The 22,549-nt window shown below is 33.7% G+C and overlaps 1 protein-coding gene across 3 annotated transcripts in view; it reads left to right on the top strand.

Annotated features, from left to right (window-relative positions):
* The window catches only part of TM9SF2 (transmembrane 9 superfamily member 2), an 84,293-nt gene that overhangs the window by 28,312 nt on the left and 33,432 nt on the right, over positions 1-22,549 (top strand). For all 3 annotated transcript variants that reach the window (XR_004899896.1, XM_028526298.2, XM_036011409.1), the window contains exons 3-9: positions 1,840-1,933; positions 7,961-8,088; positions 13,819-13,948; positions 14,953-15,077; positions 15,992-16,103; positions 17,158-17,237; positions 18,012-18,120. Coding sequence is in view for 2 of the 3 variants with exons in the window: in XM_028526298.2 (XP_028382099.1) it covers positions 1,840-1,933; positions 7,961-8,088; positions 13,819-13,948; positions 14,953-15,077; positions 15,992-16,103; positions 17,158-17,237; positions 18,012-18,120 (778 nt within the window). In the remaining variant the exon portion in view is untranslated. The remainder of the gene's footprint in view (positions 1-1,839; positions 1,934-7,960; positions 8,089-13,818; positions 13,949-14,952; positions 15,078-15,991; positions 16,104-17,157; positions 17,238-18,011; positions 18,121-22,549) is intronic.

A 22,549-nucleotide genomic window follows, 5' to 3' on the forward strand; every position in this document is an offset into this window, starting at 1 on the left:
ACATTTTTAAATGGGCATTCTTTATTACTATAATGTAAAATGTGATCTTTTTATGTCTCTTTGTAACACAGTAGAAGCATGAACTAAAACAATGGATTTCCTTTTTCAACTGGATAAAAAAACATTTTGTTTTCTTTAAATTTTTTAATAATAAAAGCCCACACATTTTTAAAGAAAATCCTTATGTGCCACATAATTGGTTCTCAGAAATAATTACTTAATATCTGCTCCTATATTTTTATCTGCATAGTCTAAAGTGCATAACCCCATTTACTAATATATTTTAAATGAAATAGATTCATACTATTACATATGATTTGCATCTTGGTTTTCTCACTGAATCTGTTGTGGGTATCTTTTCATGTTATACACAACTGCCTCAGTCTTTTTAGTAGCTGTTTTTTATTCCTTTGTGGAGATTGTATATAGTCCATGTATCATTTATTTTATTGATTCTCTATTTCCGAACATTTGATTATTTCTATTTTTTGTATTATAAAAATGTTGCATTAATATCCTGTATTCATTTGATTGTTGTATACCATATGGTGTGTAAAACATAGTTCTTAAATTTTTGTTGGCTTCTAAATTTCTCTGGTATCTAAGAGTTTAGAAAAAAAATACTTGTTTACTGTAGGAAAAAAGTACACAAAAAAGTAAGACTATACTATAAGATTTACATGCTTAAATTTTTATGAGAAAAGAGTACAAATTTATGAATAGGTGAACCATAATTTATATTAAACTATTGGATACTTGAATGCTTTTTCTTGTTTTTCTTTGTTTTACTATGTAAATAAACATTTCTCCTTAAATTTTTATGGATATTCCTGGGAAAACTCAATGGATCTCTCATATCCAGTATAGATGGAGAGTCTTCATTTGGGGCCCTCCTAGTCCCAGTTTTTTACCATCTTGCTCTTAAGAATCTAACTAATCTGTAGCCATCACAATGCTGGTATGAAGTACTCCCATATTATTCCAGAGTGAACACAGAACTGCCTCTTAGTTTTTTTGTTGTCGTTGTTTTGTTTTGTTTTTTAAGATTTATTTATTTTTTTTTTAGAGAGGGAAGGGAGGGAGAAAGAGAGAGACAGAGAAACATCAATGTGCGGTTGCTGGGGGTCATGGCCTGCAACCCAGGCATGTGCCCTGACTGGGAATCGAACCTGCGACGCTTTGGTTCGCAGCCCGCGCTCAATCCACTGAGCTATGCCAGCCAGGCTGTTTTTTAATAGCAAAGCTAAAAATAGGCTGTAATGTTTGAATAAAACTTTATTAAAATCTGGTTAGTAATACAAAGGAATTAACACAGAGAGAAGCTTAAGGTTGACTGGTGATGACTTTTTCACCACTCCATTCACAGAGGGTCTGCCTAGCCATGCTTCTCACATTAGGATGTGTTGTCCAGTGTATCCGGATGAGACAGAAACCCACGGAAAATTAACATATATTTATTAAGTAAAGCTTTGTATTAGAAAGTTATGACAAAAGGAAATAAGTTATGTAAAATTCACTTGAAGAATAAGGATGTAAATTCTTTTATTATTGAAATAGACAAAAATAATTTATAATGTATCATTTTAAAAAATCCTGTAATTTACATCTCAATAAAAGTATTGTTTAGAAATCAAAACATTCTAAAGCATAATTTGCAGATGTTTTGGGATTTTTGTTTTGGGTTGATTTTGGTACCTGGAACTTGGAGTATGAATATATTTCTTACTCATCTGTTGGAGGTACTGTAATGATTAGTACCTAATCTGCCCTCAGGATTGCCTAGGAGTTCATTTCATTGTTTCCTTTTATCTTTAAAAACTTAAATATCTTTTCCCTCAGGTTTGACTTTTGCCAAGCATCTAAAGGTAAACGCCCATCTGAAAATCTTGGTCAGGTATTATTTGGAGAAAGAATTGAACCTTCACCATATAAGGTTTGTATTTACTGTTATATGTTATTTAATCGCATTTTTTTTCCTTATAGAAAATCCAGAGATAACTGGGCTCTCATAGCTAAAGAGGAATTCATTTCTCTTTTGCATTTTGGAATAGTTTCTTAAGTTACAGTTTAGAAGGATCTCTTCCTTCTCAGGATATGTCATGATAAGTTTGTCTTAACAAACATTCATACAACCAGTATTACAAATGATAAGGTGATAGCCTAAAGGAAAGTGCTCAGACCCCCCCCCTCCCCCCGCGCCTCACCTTACGCAGGGACGTAGAAACAAGCCTGTAGTCATGAAAAGTTGACCCAGCTGCTCCACACCTCCTTCCCGTCTTTGTGCACAGTGTTCATAGACTTTCTGTGTTAGCAAATACAGCAGTACTTTGACTTCTTCATTGATTTCTTGGGAAGCTAACCTTTTTATTTTGAACATTGAAATTGTATTTGGAACATCTTTGACATACTTTTAGGACATCAGTTAAAGTAATCTAAGCTAAATTATTCTATCCTTTAAATCTATAATAGTATCTTCTAAGCCTTTTATTCTTCTGCATTGCATATTCCCTGGCTTATTTTTTTTTTTTTAATATTTTATTTATTTATTTTTAGAGATGGAAATGAAGGAGATAGAGAGAGAGAGAGAGACATCAATGTGCGGTTGCTGGGGGTTATGGCCTGCAACCCAGGAATGTACCCTGGCTGGGAATTGAACCTGGGACACTTTGGTTCCCAGCCCACGCTCAATCCACTGAGCTACGCCAGCCAGGGGCCCTGGCTTATTTTATATCTGTTCTGCTGCTACACAAAGAATAATGGTCTCTTTTAGAAAAATTAAGCTGGTTTACAATAATACTGTATAACCATATAATAAAATAAACAGTACAGAAGAACATAAAATGAAAACTAAGTATCCTGCTCTTCCCCCAGTTTCACATCACTTTCTCAGTTTTTCTTTCCTGACATTTTCCATACACTTAAAAGTATATATAAATAAAATGAGAGATGTTCTGCACAGTGCATTTTTCCTTGAGTTTTCTACATTGGGCATCTCTTCAAATGTGCACTCCTTTTAATGGCTTGACCCCAGTCTGACAGCTTCCTCTCTTGGCTTCACATTCTTCTCCTCTGTGGTTTAGACTCAATGGTTAGCTGCCTTCCCTGCTTTCTCACTAAGCACCCTCATCTGTCTCTCTTGGCACCTGATTACTGTGAACATCTGTCTAACAAATCCCCAAGCTTACATTAGTCCCATTGGGCCTCTTAATTCCCTCTTGCACTATACCTACTTCTGAAGCTCTGGGAGAAAAGACCCATAATTATGTACATTTAATCCACTGCAAGTTTACAGTTTTAAACTAAAAGTATGTCCTCTTAAGATATTCTTATTTGAGACTTTCTACCTTAAAGATGATAGTAATTTTTAAAATTTTATAAAGACAACAGATTTGAAGGCCTAATGGGATGAAGTCCCTGGGAAAGATGGAACTCAAAGTATGTGCACATAGGTAGTACTGAGTAGGGCAAGCATATTAATTGTGTAACATCTCCTTGATATGATATTTTCAAAGATTACTTTAGAACTCATTGCATTCTCTTTCATAGAGGAGGGTAACTTTCAGGCATATTTATTAAGTAGTATGGTTAACTTAAAAATACTCCTGTGGTCCCTCAGCCCTGTCTTTCCGTTTATCTCTTGGCCTCAAGAAATGACGGAAGGGAGAAAGAACATTAGTAACACCAGTGAATTTGAGTGGCAGCCAGTCTCTGGTAGTAAACAGCCCTTAACAGCAGTCAACATGGAAGACCAGCAAACTTCTCTATTCAAACCCATAGAGAAGTTTTGTCCCTTTTGGGCAGACTTTAAAGGCAAATTACTTCCTTAGTGGGATCCCATTCAGGGTACATTTGTTTATGTGTAAAGACCATGCCTTGTTCATGCAAAAGATTCTTTTAGGCCTAGTGCTTTTTAGATTTAGTTTTGTCCTAGAAGTTGAAGTAAAATAGATCAGGAGAAGTATTTTAAAATGGAAAAAGATACCCACCTAACATTTTCCATGAGTTTTCTAGAATTTTTTAGGATCAAGGTTGTGCTAAAACAAATTCTTTAAGCCCTATATTTAAAGAGACAGAGCAGGCATTTCTTAAGACTAAGGCATAGGTAAATCAAAACACGGGGCTAAGAGATCAGATTTTTCTCTAAGCCAGCCATAAATGTATTGACTTTTCGATGTTGATTCAGTGTTAATTTTAGTATTGATTCTTTGTTAATTATATTTTATTTATACTACTATAGTTGTCCCAATTTTCCCCCTTTGCTCCCTTCCATCCTGCCCACCCCCACTCCCTCAGACAATCCCCACACTGTTGTCTGTGTCCATGAGTCATCCCTTATATAGTTTTTTTGGCTACTGTATTCCCTATGCTGTACTTTATATCGCCATGACTATTTTGAAACTACCAATTTGTACTTAATCCCTTCACCTTTTTCACCTATGGCCCCAACTACCTTCCCATCTGGCAACCATCAAAATGTATTTTGTATCTGTGATTCTGTTTCTGTGTTGCTTATTTATTTTGTTTTTTAGATTAAGTTGTTCATAGATATGTGTTTATTGCCATTTTATTGTTTATAGTTTTTATCTTCTTCTTAAAGAAGACCCTTTAACATTTCATATAATACTGGTTTGGTGCTGATGAACTCCTTTAGCATTTTTTGTCTGGGAAGGTCTTTGTCCTTCAATTCAAAATGATAGCTTTGCTGGGTAGAGTTATCTTGGTTGTAGGTCCTTGCTTTTTTCATTTGGAATATATCTTGCCAATCCCTTCTAACCTGCAGAGTTTCTGTTGAGAAATCAGCTGACAGTCTTAAGGGAGTTCCCTTGTAGGTAACTAACTGATTTTCTTTTGCTTATTTTAACATTCTCTCTTTGTCTTCCCTAACTTGGTGAAGGAAATAGACATATAAGCGTAGGATGCTCAGAGAGTCCGAAACAAGATGAGTCCAAAGAGGCTCACACCAAGAGATCATAATTAAAATGCCAAAGGTTAAAGACAAGTGGTATTGATTCTTTTGTCCTTTATTTTCAAAGAATTTTGCCTTGTTTTAGATCTACAGTAAAAGCAGTGATAACTCCAAGCAATAAAACAAAACCCCAAATCTGCTTTGTCATCTTTTATCTACGATTTCAGCAGAGGTCAGAAAACAACAGTGTAAGACATTGAATGTGGTATGTGAAGCTGGAGCCACATTTCATAGGATCATAAACTCTCAGGCCTAACCACTCATATTCAATCATTCACTAGTTGACACATCTGTTGAATGCCTTTCATGTGCCAGGGACTGTGGTAGGTATGGGATATAGCAGTGAACAAGACAAAAATCTCTGCCGTTGTGGATCTTATATCCCAATGGTGAGAAGGAAACAAAATGATTACTAAAATATATAGTGTATTAATTGCTCATGTAAAAAAACTATTGGAAATAAATCAGAGAAGGTAGTTGGAGAATTTGTAATTTTAAACAGGCCAGAGAAAGTCTCACTAAGGTGAGATTTGAGCAAAAATCCTGAAGCACATAAGGGAGTGAGCTATGTGAATATCTGAGGGGAAGGTGTTCTAGATAAGGAGAGCAGCAAATGCCAAGATCCCCAGATGTGAGCTTGCCTTGTGTATTCAAGGTACAGGAAAAAGTTGGTACAACTTGAGCAAGTGAGCAAGATAGAGAATAATAGGAAATTATAGCAAAGAAGTAATAGGACTACATCATATAGTGGCTCATAGGCTGCTGTAAAGACTTTGGCTGTACATCAGAGAGAGATAGTTAGCATTGGAGAGTTTTGAGTCAGCTTAGATTTAACAGGATCACTAGAGTGGTTGTGTTGAGAATAGATTGTGGGAGAGAAGAGAAGCCAGGAGACCCCTTAGGAGGCGCTTGAAATCATTAAGATATATATGACCTGATAATGGCTCAGCTTATGGATGCAGAGGGGTAGAGGTTGTGAAGTGTTCAGAATCTAAGAAACTGGCTATATTTTGAAGGTAAGTCCACCAGAATTTGCTGAGGGATGAGATTGGGGGGTGGGTGTTGGAGTTTCTGTTTTCTAGGATGGGAAAGCCTGTGGAATGAGCAGGTGTGAGGGGAAGGGAAACAGTTTTGAACGTAGTAAGTATGAGGTGTACGTACATTAGGTGTTGAGTTAACAGTTGAATATATGTGTCTGGAGTTTGGAGGAGGGGTTCAGCCTAGTATCAGTGTATAGATGGTATTTAAAACCAGGAATTGAGGAGATCCCCAAAAGAGTGGGTACAGATAATGAAGAGAATTACAAGTACTGAGCCTTGGAGTACTCTGTGTTAATAGGTCAGGATGATGAGGATTCAATAAAGAAACTACCTCTTAGCATTGTTGGGAAGATTACATGAGGTAATAAATAAGTATTAATTATCATGACTAAATGTCATCTTTGGATTTATTTTCCTTCATGATTAAACACACAATTGACTTGCCTAAACCCAGTGAGCACTGGATTGAGGTATAAGATATGCCACTTTTGGCATAACTTGCAATGCCTGTTTCTGCTTAATTTAAGTTTGACACCTATCCCTCTGTTTCCTTACGATGTATACTGTTGTTTTTTCATTTCCATTCTTTAAAAAGGAACCTGTAAGGTTTATATAAGGTTAAAAATATTAAGTAATTGTGCAAATATTGTATATTTACAGAACTAGTAATGCAACCAGAATGAAACTCTTGGCTGATAAGTGGCAGCAGTGGGCCACACTGGAAAAGTTTGTCAGTGGGTGCACAGAAACTAGTGTAGGGATTTTAATAAGTTATGTATAAAAGGATGGTCTACCTAGAAGTGAAACATATGTAGATTTTTTTACCCCCTGTAATGAAATTTAGATTTTTTTAATGTAAACAATTATGAACTCTATGTAGTTATTTTAGTAAGTTACAGCCTTTAGAATACGAGGAAATATATTTTTTAAATTAAGACCTAAGTGAGTCTTGATAAAATAAACCTACATTATATAAATGTTGTGAATATCATTATTTTTATACACATGAAATAAATCCTAGACTCTAAAACTGATGAATCCTTAAGGAGTTTTTTGTTGTTTTTTTTTAAGATTTTATTTATTTATTTTTAGAGAGGGAAGGGAGGGAGGGAGAGAGAGAGAGAGAGAGAAACATCAATGTGTGGTTGCTGGGGGTCATAACCTGCAACCCAGGCATGTACCCTGACTGGGAATCAAACCTGCAACACTTTGGTTTGCAGCCCACGCTCAGTCCACTGAGCTATGCCAGCCAGGGCTAGGAGTTTTTAAACTTTGATTTTAAAAAATTAATCAGTTTTTGTTTCAACTTTATTAGTAAGTTGATTAGTAAGTCAATTTTTGTTTCAACTTTAGATCCCCAAAATTAGCAAATTATTTCAAATGTGAGTAAAAAAACCATGTTTATCCTGATTTTAGACATCCAAATTTGACTTGTAACATCACAGTTCATATTATTCATTGTTGAATCTCCATTACCTGACTGGAGGGGACACTAAACATATATCCACCTGATGAATATAGGTACATAAACACTTGTCTGCTTATTACTACAATAGAAAGCCTTCAAATCTATAATTTCTAAATCATTGTCAGGAGACATCAATATAGAAAAACTGATCTATTTTATTCTGCATGTAGGTTTTATTTGTTTGCCTTATAGGACTCATTTACATTTAGAAGGTAGGTTGACTAAAATACTAAAAGACAAAAATAAAAACTGTTGCTTATCTAAAAGGAAGATAATTTTTTTAATTAAACATTTTTTGTTGAATTTATTGGGGTGATATTAATTAGAGGATAAGGTTTTAGAGAAACAGTGACTTTAAATTTGATTGAGCTATGACAAATTTTTAAATGTTATTATCAATATTAATACATTAAAGTAATTAATGAGACCAGTATTTTAACTCTGGATATTTTTACTTAATTTGCTTTCCACTTTATTTTAATACAGTTTACATTTAATAAGGAGGAGACCTGTAAACTTGTTTGTACAAAAGTATACCATACAGAGAAAGCTGAAGACAAACAAAAGTTAGAATTCTTGAAAAAAAGCATGCTGCTGAATTATCAACATCACTGGTAAGATACGGAGATTTTGGATTTTTGACCTCTTCCTTTTCAAGATGAAACCATGTTTCACTGAATGTATAACTTATTTCATTGGCTCTGTAAAGTATAACATATTAGTTGGTTTAATTTTTTTTATTATTAGAAATATGAAAGTGACTTTTTCTTGAAAGAGGATTGCTGAAGTTGACAGCTTGAATTATTCTCTCTTAATTGTTGCTTAGATTACTTTAATATCTGGTACTTGTTTTGATACATAGAGCACTTCTCTTTTTTCATATATAATTGACATGAACATATATATGCTTTGGGGAAAGTACCTGGATCAATCTTCTAGAAAAATATTGTTATTTTGTATTTGTACACCATGAGAAAGACCATTAGGAAACCAAATTTAACTTTTGTTTGATGTTTGATAAATAGCATCTACTTTAAATAAAATATTTCTATTTTATGTATCCTGTTTTTTATTTTATAAACATGGTATAATATTAACAAGGTTTTTACCAGTTTGTGTCATAATCAAAAGCATTTAAATAGCATTTCTGCTTCCAAAGTAGTATTTACTTATTATACAGTATGTGAACTATTGAAACCCAACTTTTCAAATACAACAGTTGTTATTTTTCTGTATGTTTGCCAACAGATGTCTCTGTTATATGTGGGTTTGTGGTTTACATGTTTTGCCTCTTCTAAAAAGTATAAGGTGCTGCAGCTGGTGAACAGGATGACTATCTTCATGAACTTCTTTTTGAATGTTTGTCCCATCAGTATCTCAGATTGACTCATTTGCCCACGCTCAGAGAGGTTAGGAACCATAGATCTCAGTTTGGACATGACCAGATCCTGTGGCTCAAATAATATGATTGGAATAACTCATCTTCTTTTCCCCCCTCAGTTCTTTTGCCTCCTCCTTTCCATATACACAGATTAAAAAAGTCATAAAGAGGGGCCACCTTTGGTCAGATATCCATTCATGTACTAGTCTGTGATTAGGGGGATTCATTCTGATTCCCGGGTGGTACATACCTGAACCACACAGAATGAGTTTCTCATAGAAGAGCTCTATTAGAAGGAAGGAACTTGCACATTGTGCTTGTGTCACATTTTTCTTTATGTGACCCTTAGTGCAAACAGGAACTTGAAATTCTCCTCTGTCTCATTTCTTTGGTTTCTGTTAAGACAAGAGCTTTTTTCCTCTAAGCTACTATGAGAATATTACTTAATTGCTGATTTGATATAACTTGGGATATATTTGTTTATTTATAAGTAATTGAAATTTCCCTTAGTGTTTTCTCTTGGCTTCAAATCTGTCCTTACAGCCTTCAAAATCAGATTTAAGACTCAGTTCTTGCATTTACATATTAGCCCATTCACTTCCATTTTCTCTAACAGCTGCTTATTTGTTGATCGAAGGAAAGAATGGCCCTTAAGGCCTGCAGGTAATTTTTAGCTATCTCTTCTATCCTCTCTTAGAATATTGTTTAGATAGATTCTTGCTCCTACTGTTAATAGAAGCAGCTCTTCAGTAACTTCCTCACAGTGAAGTACTTAGAAATATTTTTAACTAATTTATGATGCAGTTAGGATAGGTATTATTTTGATGCCAAGATGCTTAATAACAAAAAAGAATGAATAATTTGAAATAGCTTACAAAGTTAGAAAGCATTAGTACAGTTTATTAAACAATTTGATAGGTGTGTCAGTTGCAAACTTAAACTATTCTTCCCAAAATATAAACTGGAAAGGTGCTGATGGATAATGATTTTGTAGTTGAATCTAAAAAGTTTATGATTTCAATTCTGAATTCATTAACAAAAAAATCTAAGCCATATTACAAATCACAAGTCTGGTAATTCCAGGCAGTGGGCTTTAGTCTTTAAGTCAGTTCATTACACACTTTGGAAAGTGTTGATTCACTTTGATGAATTTATTTGAACTCTGAGTTGAGTATATTTCTGTCTTTGACTTATTTCAGAAAGTTTTTACTGTGTAACTTGATTTTGAGCACAGATGACAGAGTTGATAGGGATAAAAAAGCATTAACCTTTAAAATATGCCCTGGCTGGTGTGGCTCAGTAGATTGAGCGCCGGTCAGGGCACATGCCCATGTTGTATGTCAGATCCCCAGTAGGGGATGTGCAAGAGAGGCAATTGCACATTGATGTTTCTCTTCCACTCTTTCTCCCTCCCTCCCCCTCTCTCTAAAAACAAATAAATAAAATCTTAAAATAAAAATAAAAGATCTAAAAAAGTAGTGTTCTATTATGGAATTTTATTATGAATGCAGCATGTCTTGTTAACCTTTGCAGTGAGATATGTCGGGGAGAGTGTATTCATTTTCTAACTTAAGCAGTGTAGAAAAATATTAAATAAAAAATAAAAGTCTCCTCTGTTCCTCAGGTGGCGCTGTTATTGTATATGTTTCCAGGTTTTCTATATATATGCAGGTATATGAAAAGGTGTGTACATTTTTTAAATAATGCAATCAAAATATTATATACATTATTCTGCAACTTGCTCATTCATTTAAGAAAATATTGGCATTTTTCCATGTAAAAAATGTCTGTAGATCAATATCTACCTCATTCTTTTTATGGTTATATAGCATTTTATGGCATGAATGAACTATAATTTTTCCTCATTTTAACCATACTATCTTTTGAATGATTAAAATGACTGAATATTAATGTACCAACTTATTATCATCATAGAGAATAGAATAGAAAATAAAAATTTAATAGTTAATTTTTAAAGGTTTTATTTATTTATTTTTAGAGAGGGGAAGGGAGGGAGAAAAGAGGGAGAAAAACATCAGTGTGGGTGCCTCTTGGGCACCCCCTAATGGGGACCTGGCTCATAACCCAGGCATGTGCCCTGCCTGGGAATAGAACTGGAGACCCTTTTGTTCGCAGGCTGGTGCTCAATCCACTAAGCTACACCAGCCTAATAGTTAATTTTTTTCTAAGTTGATGAATACTTTTAATTCTTATTTGTGACTTTAGAACATAATTTGAGGAACTTCCTGGCTTACTACATCAGTAACCTAAGTTACTTCTAGATTTGAAACTGACTAGTGTATTGATACCAGCACCAGAGGCTTATAATGGTCCACAGCCTGTTAGAAACCAGGCCTGTTAGGAACCTGAGCTCCCCTGAGCTCCGCCTCCTGTTGCCCTGCAGCTCTCTTCCCCCATTCATCCACAGCAGAGGGGTAAGACAGTGAAGCTCACCTGAACCCACTATCTTCCTTGAAACCAGTTCGTGATGCCAAAAAGGCTGGGCACCAGACTACTGCTCTACATGGTTTCTGATTATATTTCTTGCCTGTGTTTCCAAATCTTTGTGACATTTTATAAAAGTATAAATCTTTGACTAGTTATCAGACCACTTAAATTTTCTTAGTATCATAGAATCACTGGGCCATAGCTTCTTAAACAGAAAAGAGTCTTTGAAGATTTTTTTTTAAATCCTTACCCAAGGATGTGTTTATTGACTTTCTTTCTTTCTTTTTTTTTTTTTTTTTTTTTTAAGAGAATGGGAAAGGGAGGGAGAGAAACATCAGTTGGTTGCCTCTTACAAGCTCCCAACCAGGGACTGAATTTGCCACCTAAGTATGTGCCTTGACCGACAATTGAACCTGTGACCTTTTGATTTAAAGGCCAATGCTCCAACCAGCTGAGCCACACTGGCCAGAGGTCTTGAAGATTTCTAATCTAGTGAATTCCAACTGTGAATCCCACCAAGCAAGCAAAGGGGGATATGTGCTATTTTTAGCAATTCAAAATCCTGACAGATAATGTAAATTTACTTAGGTTAAAGCTACATAGAATACCTTAGATGCCAACTTTTCTTTGTTTTTGGTTGCAATTTTCTGAATGTCTTTTAGCAGCATGGATTATTCTATTCTAATCAGAAAATCTGGAAATTTAATTTATTGGGAAAGTGAGTTATTAATAAATGAAGTTTGATTGATAGATGTCTTTTCAAATGGAATCCATGAAGGCTAGAGGGAAATAATGGAAAGGAGTCCTTCATGGTAAAACCCTGGGGCTAGTCATCTTTATCTTTTTGAGTCCTCTACTTATACTCTTTTTCTCACTGTATCAGATTGAAAATATGATATTAATATTTTTTGTTTTATAAATGCAAATTACTACTCCCTTATTTAGCAAGCAAAGCAGAAATTGAAAATTATGTTCTTTAAACTTTCATACATTTATTTCTAGGGGTTTATGGGTTGGTTGGTTTGTTTTCATTCTTTTTATTACCAGGAAAAGGTTTATTGTGTCAAGTAATCAAATAAATGATACATTTAGGATGCTTGCTTTTTAAAAAACCTAAATTGCCACTTAATTTCTCATTATGTAACTAGCACTATAAGTTTTATGCAGTACTTTGATATGATAGCATAAATATATTTAATATGTTGATAGTATATGTTCATTGATTGAAGCTCATCCACTAAGAAATTAAAGCAATTAACCAGTTCTTTAGGCCTCCAGGAAAATCTGAATTATTTATATTATAGAGCATTGCTTTAATGCTTCTAATATCTTACAGTTTTTTCTTGGAAACCATTAGCCTGCTGGTTACAATAATAAGCGATTTAATAGTATAGGTGATTCTAACACTAGGTACATTAGGTACTATTAAATAGCATTTAAATGTGACAAGACATGTTTTATTAGGTCATTAATGTTCACCTTGAGGGAATATAAAATCATAATTTTACATCCTAAGGCATACATTAATTAACAAATAAAACATGCCCTGGAGTGTTGTCTTCTGACTGTAATACAGCTAGTATTTTTTAGTAATTTTTTTTATTTGTATCCTGCAGTGTGCTCTGGTCATAGGAGACCACATACTTGGACTTTATACAATGCTACGGAACTTTATTCTTTACTTTTATCCCTTCTTGTTTAAAAAGCTTTTTTTTTTTTTTTAAGTTTTATTTATTTATTTTTAGAGAGGGAAGGGAGGGAGGGAGGGAGGGAGAGGAAGAGAGAGAGAAACATCAATGTGCGGTTGCTGGGGGTTATGGCCTGCAACCCAGGACTGTACCCTGGCTGGGAATCGAACCTGGGACACTTTGGTTCCCAGCCCGCGCTCAATCCACTGAGCTACGCCAGCCAGGGCAAAAAGCTTTTTTTAAAACTATAGAATATGTAAGATTTGTTTCTCTAGTTTTATCACAGTATTTTTTTAGATATAAGTTGGATTTACACAATTTTAATAGATAATACTATAATTTTCACTTTTCGGCGTGGCCCTTACATTGGATATTTTCCTATATCCTTCAATTATATTCTCCTTTTTATTGAATTGCCTGAGTAATAAATGACATTTGCTTCTATACTGTTGTATAAATTTTTCCTGAGGTACCAGATATATTGCTTTGTACCTATTTTAGAGCTTTTGAATGTTCTGCTAACAGTAAAATATACTTAGGTGTCTAGATAATGATATTGTTAAATTTGCAATTGCAATAAATTAACTGAACTTTCTTTCCTACATGCATTTATAGTTTCAGCTGTAAAGTTTTTTCTTTACTACAGTGTATCAGATATTAGCATAATGCTATTACTTGTGAAATACCACATTTTATTAAAATTCTTTGTAGTTTGACATCTTAAGGTATTTATAGACATTTAAATTTTATGAAGTGATGACATGTTTGGGCAGTAATTCTTACTTATTTTTAGTGATTTCTAACTTGATTTTTATTTCCGTCTGTAGGATTGTGGATAATATGCCTGTAACATGGTGTTATGATGTTGAAGACAGTCAGAGGTTCTGTAATCCTGGATTTCCTATTGGCTGTTACATTACAGATAAAGGCCGAGCTAAAGATGCTTGTGTTATCAGTGTAAGTTTATGATAAACTCTTTGCTTCTTTTCAAAATATGGCTTCTTGGTAGAAGGACTCAGTCTTCACCAGACAGAAATTGTCATAGTCATCAAATGAATGCAACTCAGATGTTTTGAAAAGTATAGCTACGTAGATCTTAACCTAAGTCAGATTAACAGTGTACAAATTTAACTCTAGAACAAAATAATTCAGATTTAATTCACCATTTACTGAGACTGTTTGATGATATATGCTAAGCACTATGCCAAGGGCTAGGACTTTTTATGTTCTGATTCTGTCAAAAGTTAGATTCATAAATCTTATATATAAAAATATGTAGATAGTACAGTGCCAAAAATACCTCACTGTAAGTCCATGAAATTTGTATTGAAAATTTAAGTCTATAAAATATTATATTGTAAAAATTTGGTTTTATACTTTTTAAAGAAGGTATCTGTCTTTGAGGCCATTATTTTGTGCTTTAAAACAGAATAATAAAGTGAAGACATTAATGTAAATAGTAATTAAAGTAATTGGGGATTTATATTAAATTAAATTTTGTATAATCAGGTCACCCTGACTTAATCTCTTAGTGATATGACTTGGTAGAAGTTAGCATGAACTTGATCATGAAATTGGTTATATTAATGCTTTTGTGAGTGTTGACCAGGGACACGTGAATAACTTAGGTTATTGGATACTTATAATGTAATATTTCTAAATTCATTTTGTTAATTATATTGTGGTGAAAAGCTAGAAAATATTGGATGTATTCTTTTTAACAAGTACTTAATAAGTTTATGTAAGAATTAAAACATTAAAGAAGTACAATTTGTATCTCTGCCAATTAGTTTTAGTTTATAAAGAGTTTAAGCTTAAAACTTGAATATTTTTATTGGGAGGGATTAAAATCCTGTCCAAGTGGTAATTTCCTACTTATTGTAACTCACTTTAAAAATTTTTAATGTTTTGACTCATATATAGCCAGTTTTCTACCTTTAATTTTAAGTTCTGTTCCACAGTCAGAATTCCATGAAAGAGATACATTTTACATCTTCAACCACGTTGACATCAAAATATACTACCATGTTGTTGAAACGGGGTCCATGGGAGCAAGATTAGTGGCTGCTAAACTTGAACCTAAAAGGTAACTAACTTATAAACATAAAAAGTAGATAAATATAAGTGAAATTTAAACCCAAAGAATAAATATTTTGGGTCTAATTAACTTTTTCCTTAATCACTAGTTTAGCATATAATCTGGCATTTCAGGACTGATTTTACTAAAACTCCCTTTAGCATAATTTGTTACTGAGTTATGGGTTTTTTTTCTGTCTGGTAAAGTAGTCAAGCCAAGGTGCCTTTTTGTTTTGTTTTTTAGTCAGGAAGTTTTGACAACTTTTCCATGTCAGCTTGCAGTGGAGAATGGGAGGTAGTTGGAACAGAGTTCCCTTGTACAATGGAAAAGCATTGCCTCAGATATTTGCAACTAGACTTCCCATCAGAGGCCCAAAAAAGCTGAATTGTGCTGTCATTTTGAAGGTCTCCATGCGGTATCAGATGCCAGTATGTGACAAGTCTTTAAAAGGGCATCTCTTTAGCTTGCCAATTTTTTTTGGAGTGAAAGTACCTATCGGTTATTTGTGAGGTCCTTTTTTGATTGAGCGTTCTATTTTTGTCCATGACACACAACCTTTTCCCACCTGCCCGCCAGTTGAAGTTAGCCATTTTCACTGGTGGCAAAGAAATGCATGCAATATAATAAGATGACATTTGATTTAAACTCTCTCAGTGTGTGTTTTTTTTTAAAGATTATTTAAAGCTTTTTAAGTGCAGTGTTTTCAAAGTTTGTTTCTAATTTTGAATAATAATTTGTACAGATTCTTATAACTAAGCCCCTTATTTGTATGAAGTAAATGTTTGTACTATTAAGTGTGACATGAATAATTTCACATTTGATTAGCAGCATTGTGAACTATGTACAAAATCTCTAACCTTTACTTTGCCCCATTTTTTTAAAACTACTTTATCAGCATCTTGCCAAAATGTTTCTTCCCACAGTTTCAAACATACCCATATAGATAAACCAGACTGCTCTGGACCCCCCATGGATATAAGTAACCAGGCTTCTGGGGAGATTAAAATTGCCTATACTTATTCTGTTAGCTTCGAGGTGAGTTTGTTTTTATCTTTACTGTAACTCAGAAATTGATTTTGAATTCATACTACTTAAGCTAATTAAAATATTAACAATTAAGTTTGTCAAATAGATAAGCTTTTAATGAGCTGATTTTTGGAATAGTTTGTCAGTTCATGAGGCAGCATAATCAATCACACAGGAAACTAAACCTTCATTTAAATGAGAAGGATAGGAACCTGGAGAATTGAGCCTGACTAAGTATGAAGCCATAAGAGATACATATAAGACAAATAGGCATAGAAGATGGTGTAAATTTGCCAAAGATAGATGCTACAAGCATTTGGGGAAACAACACTATTTTCAAAATCTGAGTTTGACTATAAACTTAATGGAGAATTTCCTGGTGGTAGATGATTTATATAGGTTCTTAGGGAATTTAAGGAAGGGTTTTTATTAATGGGGAAGTTTTTAAAGATGAAAGTAGAAGTTTATTTTATGAGGATCTTAGGCAATATTCCACCTCTATTTTTAATGAATTATTTTTGCAATCCAATATAGTTGTGACACTTAACTATCTCTATATGGTGTGTAATTTTGTATGCCTAGAGCAGTATACAATATATATTTCTTTCTGGGTATTAAAAGCTCAGTGGGAGTTCACCTGCCAGATGTTCAGTGTACCCAGGTAATGACTCTGGCCTAGTTATGTGTCTCAGAGGCGTAGATAGATGGTGTCAAAGCAAGTAAATTATTCCACTCAGTTTTCTGAAAAAATTAAATATAATCCTAACTTTTGGCATCTGAAATAACCCTTACTATTTAAAATTCAAAGCAAGATTTTTAAAAAAAACAAGTGACTGGTATCTTTAGGAACTTTTATTTTTTATTTACTATTTAATCTTATCCTGATTTTTACTGAGACTTGTGCAAATTGGAGCTCCCTGAATCTCATGGCTAACCCAAGTTATGATAAGGAGAAAATGCATTTGTTGACTTAATGGAAGATCAAGCTGAGAATGGAAATTTTTGGATTCTTAGTATACTTTATCAGGAAATGCTTGTTTAAAGAGTTTTGTTTTGTCTGTAGGAAGATAAAAAGATCAGGTGGGCATCTAGATGGGACTATATTCTGGAATCTATGCCTCATACCCACATTCAGTGGTTTAGGTAAGGTTACATATTAATCTGCTTTTTATGCTTTGTACTTATTCTACTGTTTGTGCCTTTGAACATCTAATTAACTCTCTAATCCTCAGTTATTCAAAAGTCTAGCCTTTTGAATCAGATGGGTTCAATCCTAGATTTAAGTTACTGGTTATGAGTCAGGCCATATCACTCAATTTTACACAGTTCATATCTTTATCTAGAAATACCTGCCTTGTGGGGCTGTTCTGAAGATTAAAGGAGACAGTGGAACAGAGCATTTGAGCACTTTACCTAGAAAGGAAGAGTGCACGATAAACAAGCTGTTGCTAGTGTTACAACTATTTATTTATTATTCACTCTTCACACTTTTATCCAGAGAGCTGTTTTATGGTGCTGTTACTCTGCTTTTCATACTTTGCCAACTATCCTTTGATATTCATTAATTTACTGAGTAAATTTGTTCTTCAGTAAATTTCTTGAGAGAAAGATCAGCCCTTTGTTGATTCTTGCTGCTTGAGTTGCACTGATGTAGGCACAGTAGTTATTTAATAATGTTGACCATGTACAAAAATAATTCTAGTTCTCAACAGACCACAAAACTATATTATAAGTATGTAAAGTATCCACTAGAAGGACACAGCAGAACATAGCAGTTCATTGAATTTGTTGAACTTTAGGTAAAATTTTGATTTTGAAAAATGCCGTTTTAATGTTACTCAATAAACAATTTAAAAATGAGTTTCACTGCTCCAAAGATTAAGCTACAGATTAATTCTCACATTCTTATTTCTACAGCATTATGAATTCCCTGGTCATTGTCCTTTTCTTGTCTGGAATGGTGGCTATGATTATGCTACGGACACTGCATAAAGATATTGCCAGATATAATCAGATGGATTCTACAGTGAGTGAAACATTTGAACTGTTCTTCAGTCTTCCAATCATAGTCTTTATATTTTCTTTGGAAGATTTTTTTTAAATTTTTCAATTACAGTTTATATTCAGTGTTACTTTGCATTAGTTTTAGGTATACAGCATAGTGATTAGACAATCATGTACTTTACAGAGTGATCCTCCCTGATATGGAAAGGGTTTAAATAATAGCTTTAGATAGAATGTGCCCTTAAAACACTCTCCTCAAAAGTTACCCTGAATTCACATTTTCAAATAGGAAAATGATTTTTAAGAATTGGTAGTCTCTAGAAAGTCACCATAGCATTCAGAACTGAATTGTTCACACCCTTATCTGTGTCAATAGGTTGGTGCAGAATGGGTATAGGTGCACAGTTCTAGTTCTGTTATCTTTTTTCACTTATATGCTCTCAACTCTTTCAGATTCTCCATTCCCAGTATACAACCCAGTGGGCAAAATATCAAAGTTGAGTGGAATAACTCCCAAACAATTTTTATTTGTATGTATATTTAATTTTAAACAATTTAATTTTAACTGAATTGTTATCATTTCAACCTTTTGGTATATTCAAAATAATTTAATGTCCCAGTATTACTCATCCTCAAACATTTTAAGTTGCATAATGTTGATACATTTTGTAGCTTTTCATTTCATAGCAGCTCTTTAACAAAATTTTCATAAGAACCACAATGACTTGTCAGAAATACAAAAAAAAAGCTCAGATTTCTATTGTTTTCTCTTCCCCAGCTTCTTACGCTTTCCCCCTCAACCTTTCAGCCTTCTTCTAATTAAAAAAAGAATATATTTTAAATTTATTTTTATTTATTTGTTTTTTAGAGAGAGGGAAAGGGGAAAGACAGAGAGAAATATTCATCAGTGCCTCTCATGCATACCCCATCTGGGGACAGAACCCCCCCCCCATCTGGGGATGGAACGAACAACCCAGGCACGTGCCCAAACCAAGAATCAAACTGGTGACCTTTGGTGTATGGGGTGAAGCCCAGCCTTTTGAGCCACACCAGTCAGGGCAAGAAAAAGAACATGTGAATGTTTATAAGCTTCTTAGCACTTCTACTCTATAATCCTTTGTCATGATTTTTATTAATTGTTTTATAAAGTATTTTATTAAAATAATTTCGGGGTACTCTTCACAATTGGCATTTCTAAATTATCATTTGGTTAATGGCATTTTTCTTAATTTAATCAGAGTGTGCCATAGGATGCGTGTAAGGGCAACCCTCTCTCCATTGTTGTTACCATTCTTTCCCTCCCTCCAGTTTCTTACTGGTCAGAGATAAATCAGATCATTTTATTCCCGATCACCACCCTCCAGTGATGTCCTGTTTTACTCAGAGTGAAAGCCAGAGTCTTTACAGTGGTTTAAAAGGCCCTGCAGCACCTGTTGGAGCTCTGCACCAGCCATACTGGCCACTTTGCTATTCCTTAGACATATCGAGCATGTTCCCACCTCAAGGCCTTTAAACTTGTTTTTCTCTCTACATCAAATGTTCACCCCTCAAATATTTACATGGCTAGCTCCCTTCGTTCTTTCATGTCTTTACTAAAACACGATCTTCCCAGTGAAATCTTTCTGACCATTCCATTAAAATAACATGTTCTCTGCCCCACATACACATCCATACTTAATTTTTTTCAATAGCACTTAAACACCATCTAATGTACTGTATATTTTATTTACTTGTTTTGCTTATTGTTTGCTTTCCCAAAGGGAAAACATACTCATGAAAAGAGAGATTTTTCTGTTATAATCACTGTGGTGTCACTGGTGTTTTGAACTGTGCAGAGCATATAATTAGTGCTAAGTAAAGATTTATTGAATGAATAAATGAATAAACAAGTCAGCCCTTTATGTGCCAGACTTGTTGGTGCAATACTGAGCTCAAGATAGGTAAGAAACATATCCAAGGACCCTCCCCCGCCACTACACCTGTGCCAAAAAGTGAGCTGAGGCCAGAGCAGGAAACAACACAAGCATGAAAGGTTGAAATTCTCCTTTAGGTCAATGCTTATATAAAATCTTCAACCAATTGGGAGACTAACTCGTAGATCATTAATGAGGGAGCTGAACCTCAATTTCCTCCTCTGTTAAGCCTAGATTCTTGATGGGGAGCAAAATCATTCTGCTTTGTAAGTGCCTTCTGATTCTTGGCAGATTCCAGTAGAAATTGTCTGAAGGAAAGTTTCCCAAATTAAGCTGCAAGATTCCTATAATTTAAGATCAGTGAAATTGTCTATTAACAGAAATCCATAAAAAAAGTTCACAATAAACCGCAGATTTAACCCCCTCCCACCAAGATATCAGATATTTATAAGTATTAGTTACAGAGTATAAAATATACAAAAATATAATAGCGAAGAGTTTTACAGAACAGATGAAAGGTAAGAGTCCATAGATAAAGGAAACAGTGTATTCCAAGCAGAATAAATAAAAAGAAATGCACATCTAGATCAACCATGACAAAAATCAGCCAGAGGAAGAAAAGATTTGTGCGTCTGCAGAGAATAAACAAATTAGAAATAGAAGCTCAAAGACAAAATAATACCTTTAAATTGCTGAGAGAAATTAACTGTTTACATAGAATCACATATCCAGAGAAGCTGTCTTTTAAGAGTAAAGGTGAAATACTTTTTTCAAATTAATAAAACAGTTGACCACAAATAGGCCTTCACTGAAAGAATTGCTATAGAAATACTTTAGCAGAAAATAAATAATAATAAATAAAAGCCGGTCCTAAAGAGAGATTTAAAAGGATTGGTAAATCAAAAAATTCCAAGAAAACATTTTTTGTATGTAATAATAATGAGCCTAAAATTAGACATTAACAAAAGTAGATTAAAAAAAGAGTAGATATATTGTGTTTGATAAAATGAATGGCTATCTGGGAAAAAACAAGGTATAAATTAACTTTATTCCTTATGTTGAAATAATGATTAAAATGACATTGTGAATCTGTGAAATAGTAGAACACATAGGAAGTTATTTTTAAATCTTGGAGAAGACTAGAATTTTATAAGCATGACTGAGAGCCAGAAGCCATAAAAGAAATGATTGCTACATTTAAAAATCTGAATAGCAAAAAATACCATTAAATAAAAAGATAAATTTTAAATGTGAAAATGTTTTAATACCTGTCACATACAAATTGTTTAACTTCTTGCTAAATAAAAAAATCCTAAAGTCATTAAGAAAGTAGTCAACCATTCAGTAAGAAATGAGTCAAGGTACATGAGAAAAATCCATAAAGAAGAAATACAAGTGGCTCTGAAACATATAAAAAGATACATCATTCCTAAATAAGAGACATGCAAATTAAAACTGCAATGCAAGATTGTTCACCTGGTGCATTGGCAGAAATTTAAATGTTTGATATAATAATGTGTTGGGGCATTGAGGACAAGAATATTTTGATATATAGTTTATGAAAAAGTAAATTGTTATAACTTAATGGAAGGCAGTTTGGCAATATTAGTTTCTAATGTAGTTTGACTCAACAATTTCATTTGTAGAAACTGATCTAGATACAAGGGATTTTACTATTATTGTTATTTTTTATCTTAAATAATAAATGTATGTTCATAATATGTTCATAATAGAAGATTTTAGTTATGGAATATTTATATAGTGGAATACTACATAATCATTAAAAAGAATGTGGCAACTCTATATATACAGATGTGGAAGTAGTTCCATGATATTATTAGTATTCATGCATTTATCAGTATTCATGCATTTACTTAAATATAGGTAGAATATCTCTGTGAGTATAATAAGAAACTGGGCACATTTGTTTGCTTCAGGAAAGGAGACCTGGCTCTCTAATGAAAACTTCATTTTCTTACATTCTTTGAATGTTTTAGTATATTTAAAAAGAAAATAATCAGAAATGGTTCCTTGTCTATTTAATATATTGCCTCACCTAAAAGAAGGGGTGCATATATTTTTCTCCTTACATTTTCAACACATTCATACTAACAAGGAGATTAGTATGCCTATTACCTTGCTGCAGTAGTTACCAACTCATATTCAGTTTTATCTACAGAATCGCACCTGCTCCCCCCACCTCAGTTATTTTGAAGTCAATCCCAAATATAATTGTATTTACTCCACTTAGAGCCCTTGTACTTTTAATAAAACTTCAATTTGTACATTCTTTGTAAATGACCAGGTAGCCTCTCATTCCCATTGTATGTGAAAGTGTTTTGTACCAGCAAAGTGGCTATGAGACCTAATTTACTTTGGAAATTAATGAGTGTAGGTTGAAAAGGATAGACTGTGATTAAAAATTAGGACATTAAGTTGGATCATAAAGCTTTAGAGTAGAACTAGGGGTAGGTATCACATTATCTTTGTATTTCCTTCCAGATTTCTCTATAATTATGCTTACAGACTTTAACACAT

This window comes from Phyllostomus discolor, chromosome 11 (assembly GCF_004126475.2).
Source record: "Phyllostomus discolor isolate MPI-MPIP mPhyDis1 chromosome 11, mPhyDis1.pri.v3, whole genome shotgun sequence".
Taxonomy (NCBI): domain Eukaryota; kingdom Metazoa; phylum Chordata; class Mammalia; order Chiroptera; family Phyllostomidae; genus Phyllostomus; species Phyllostomus discolor.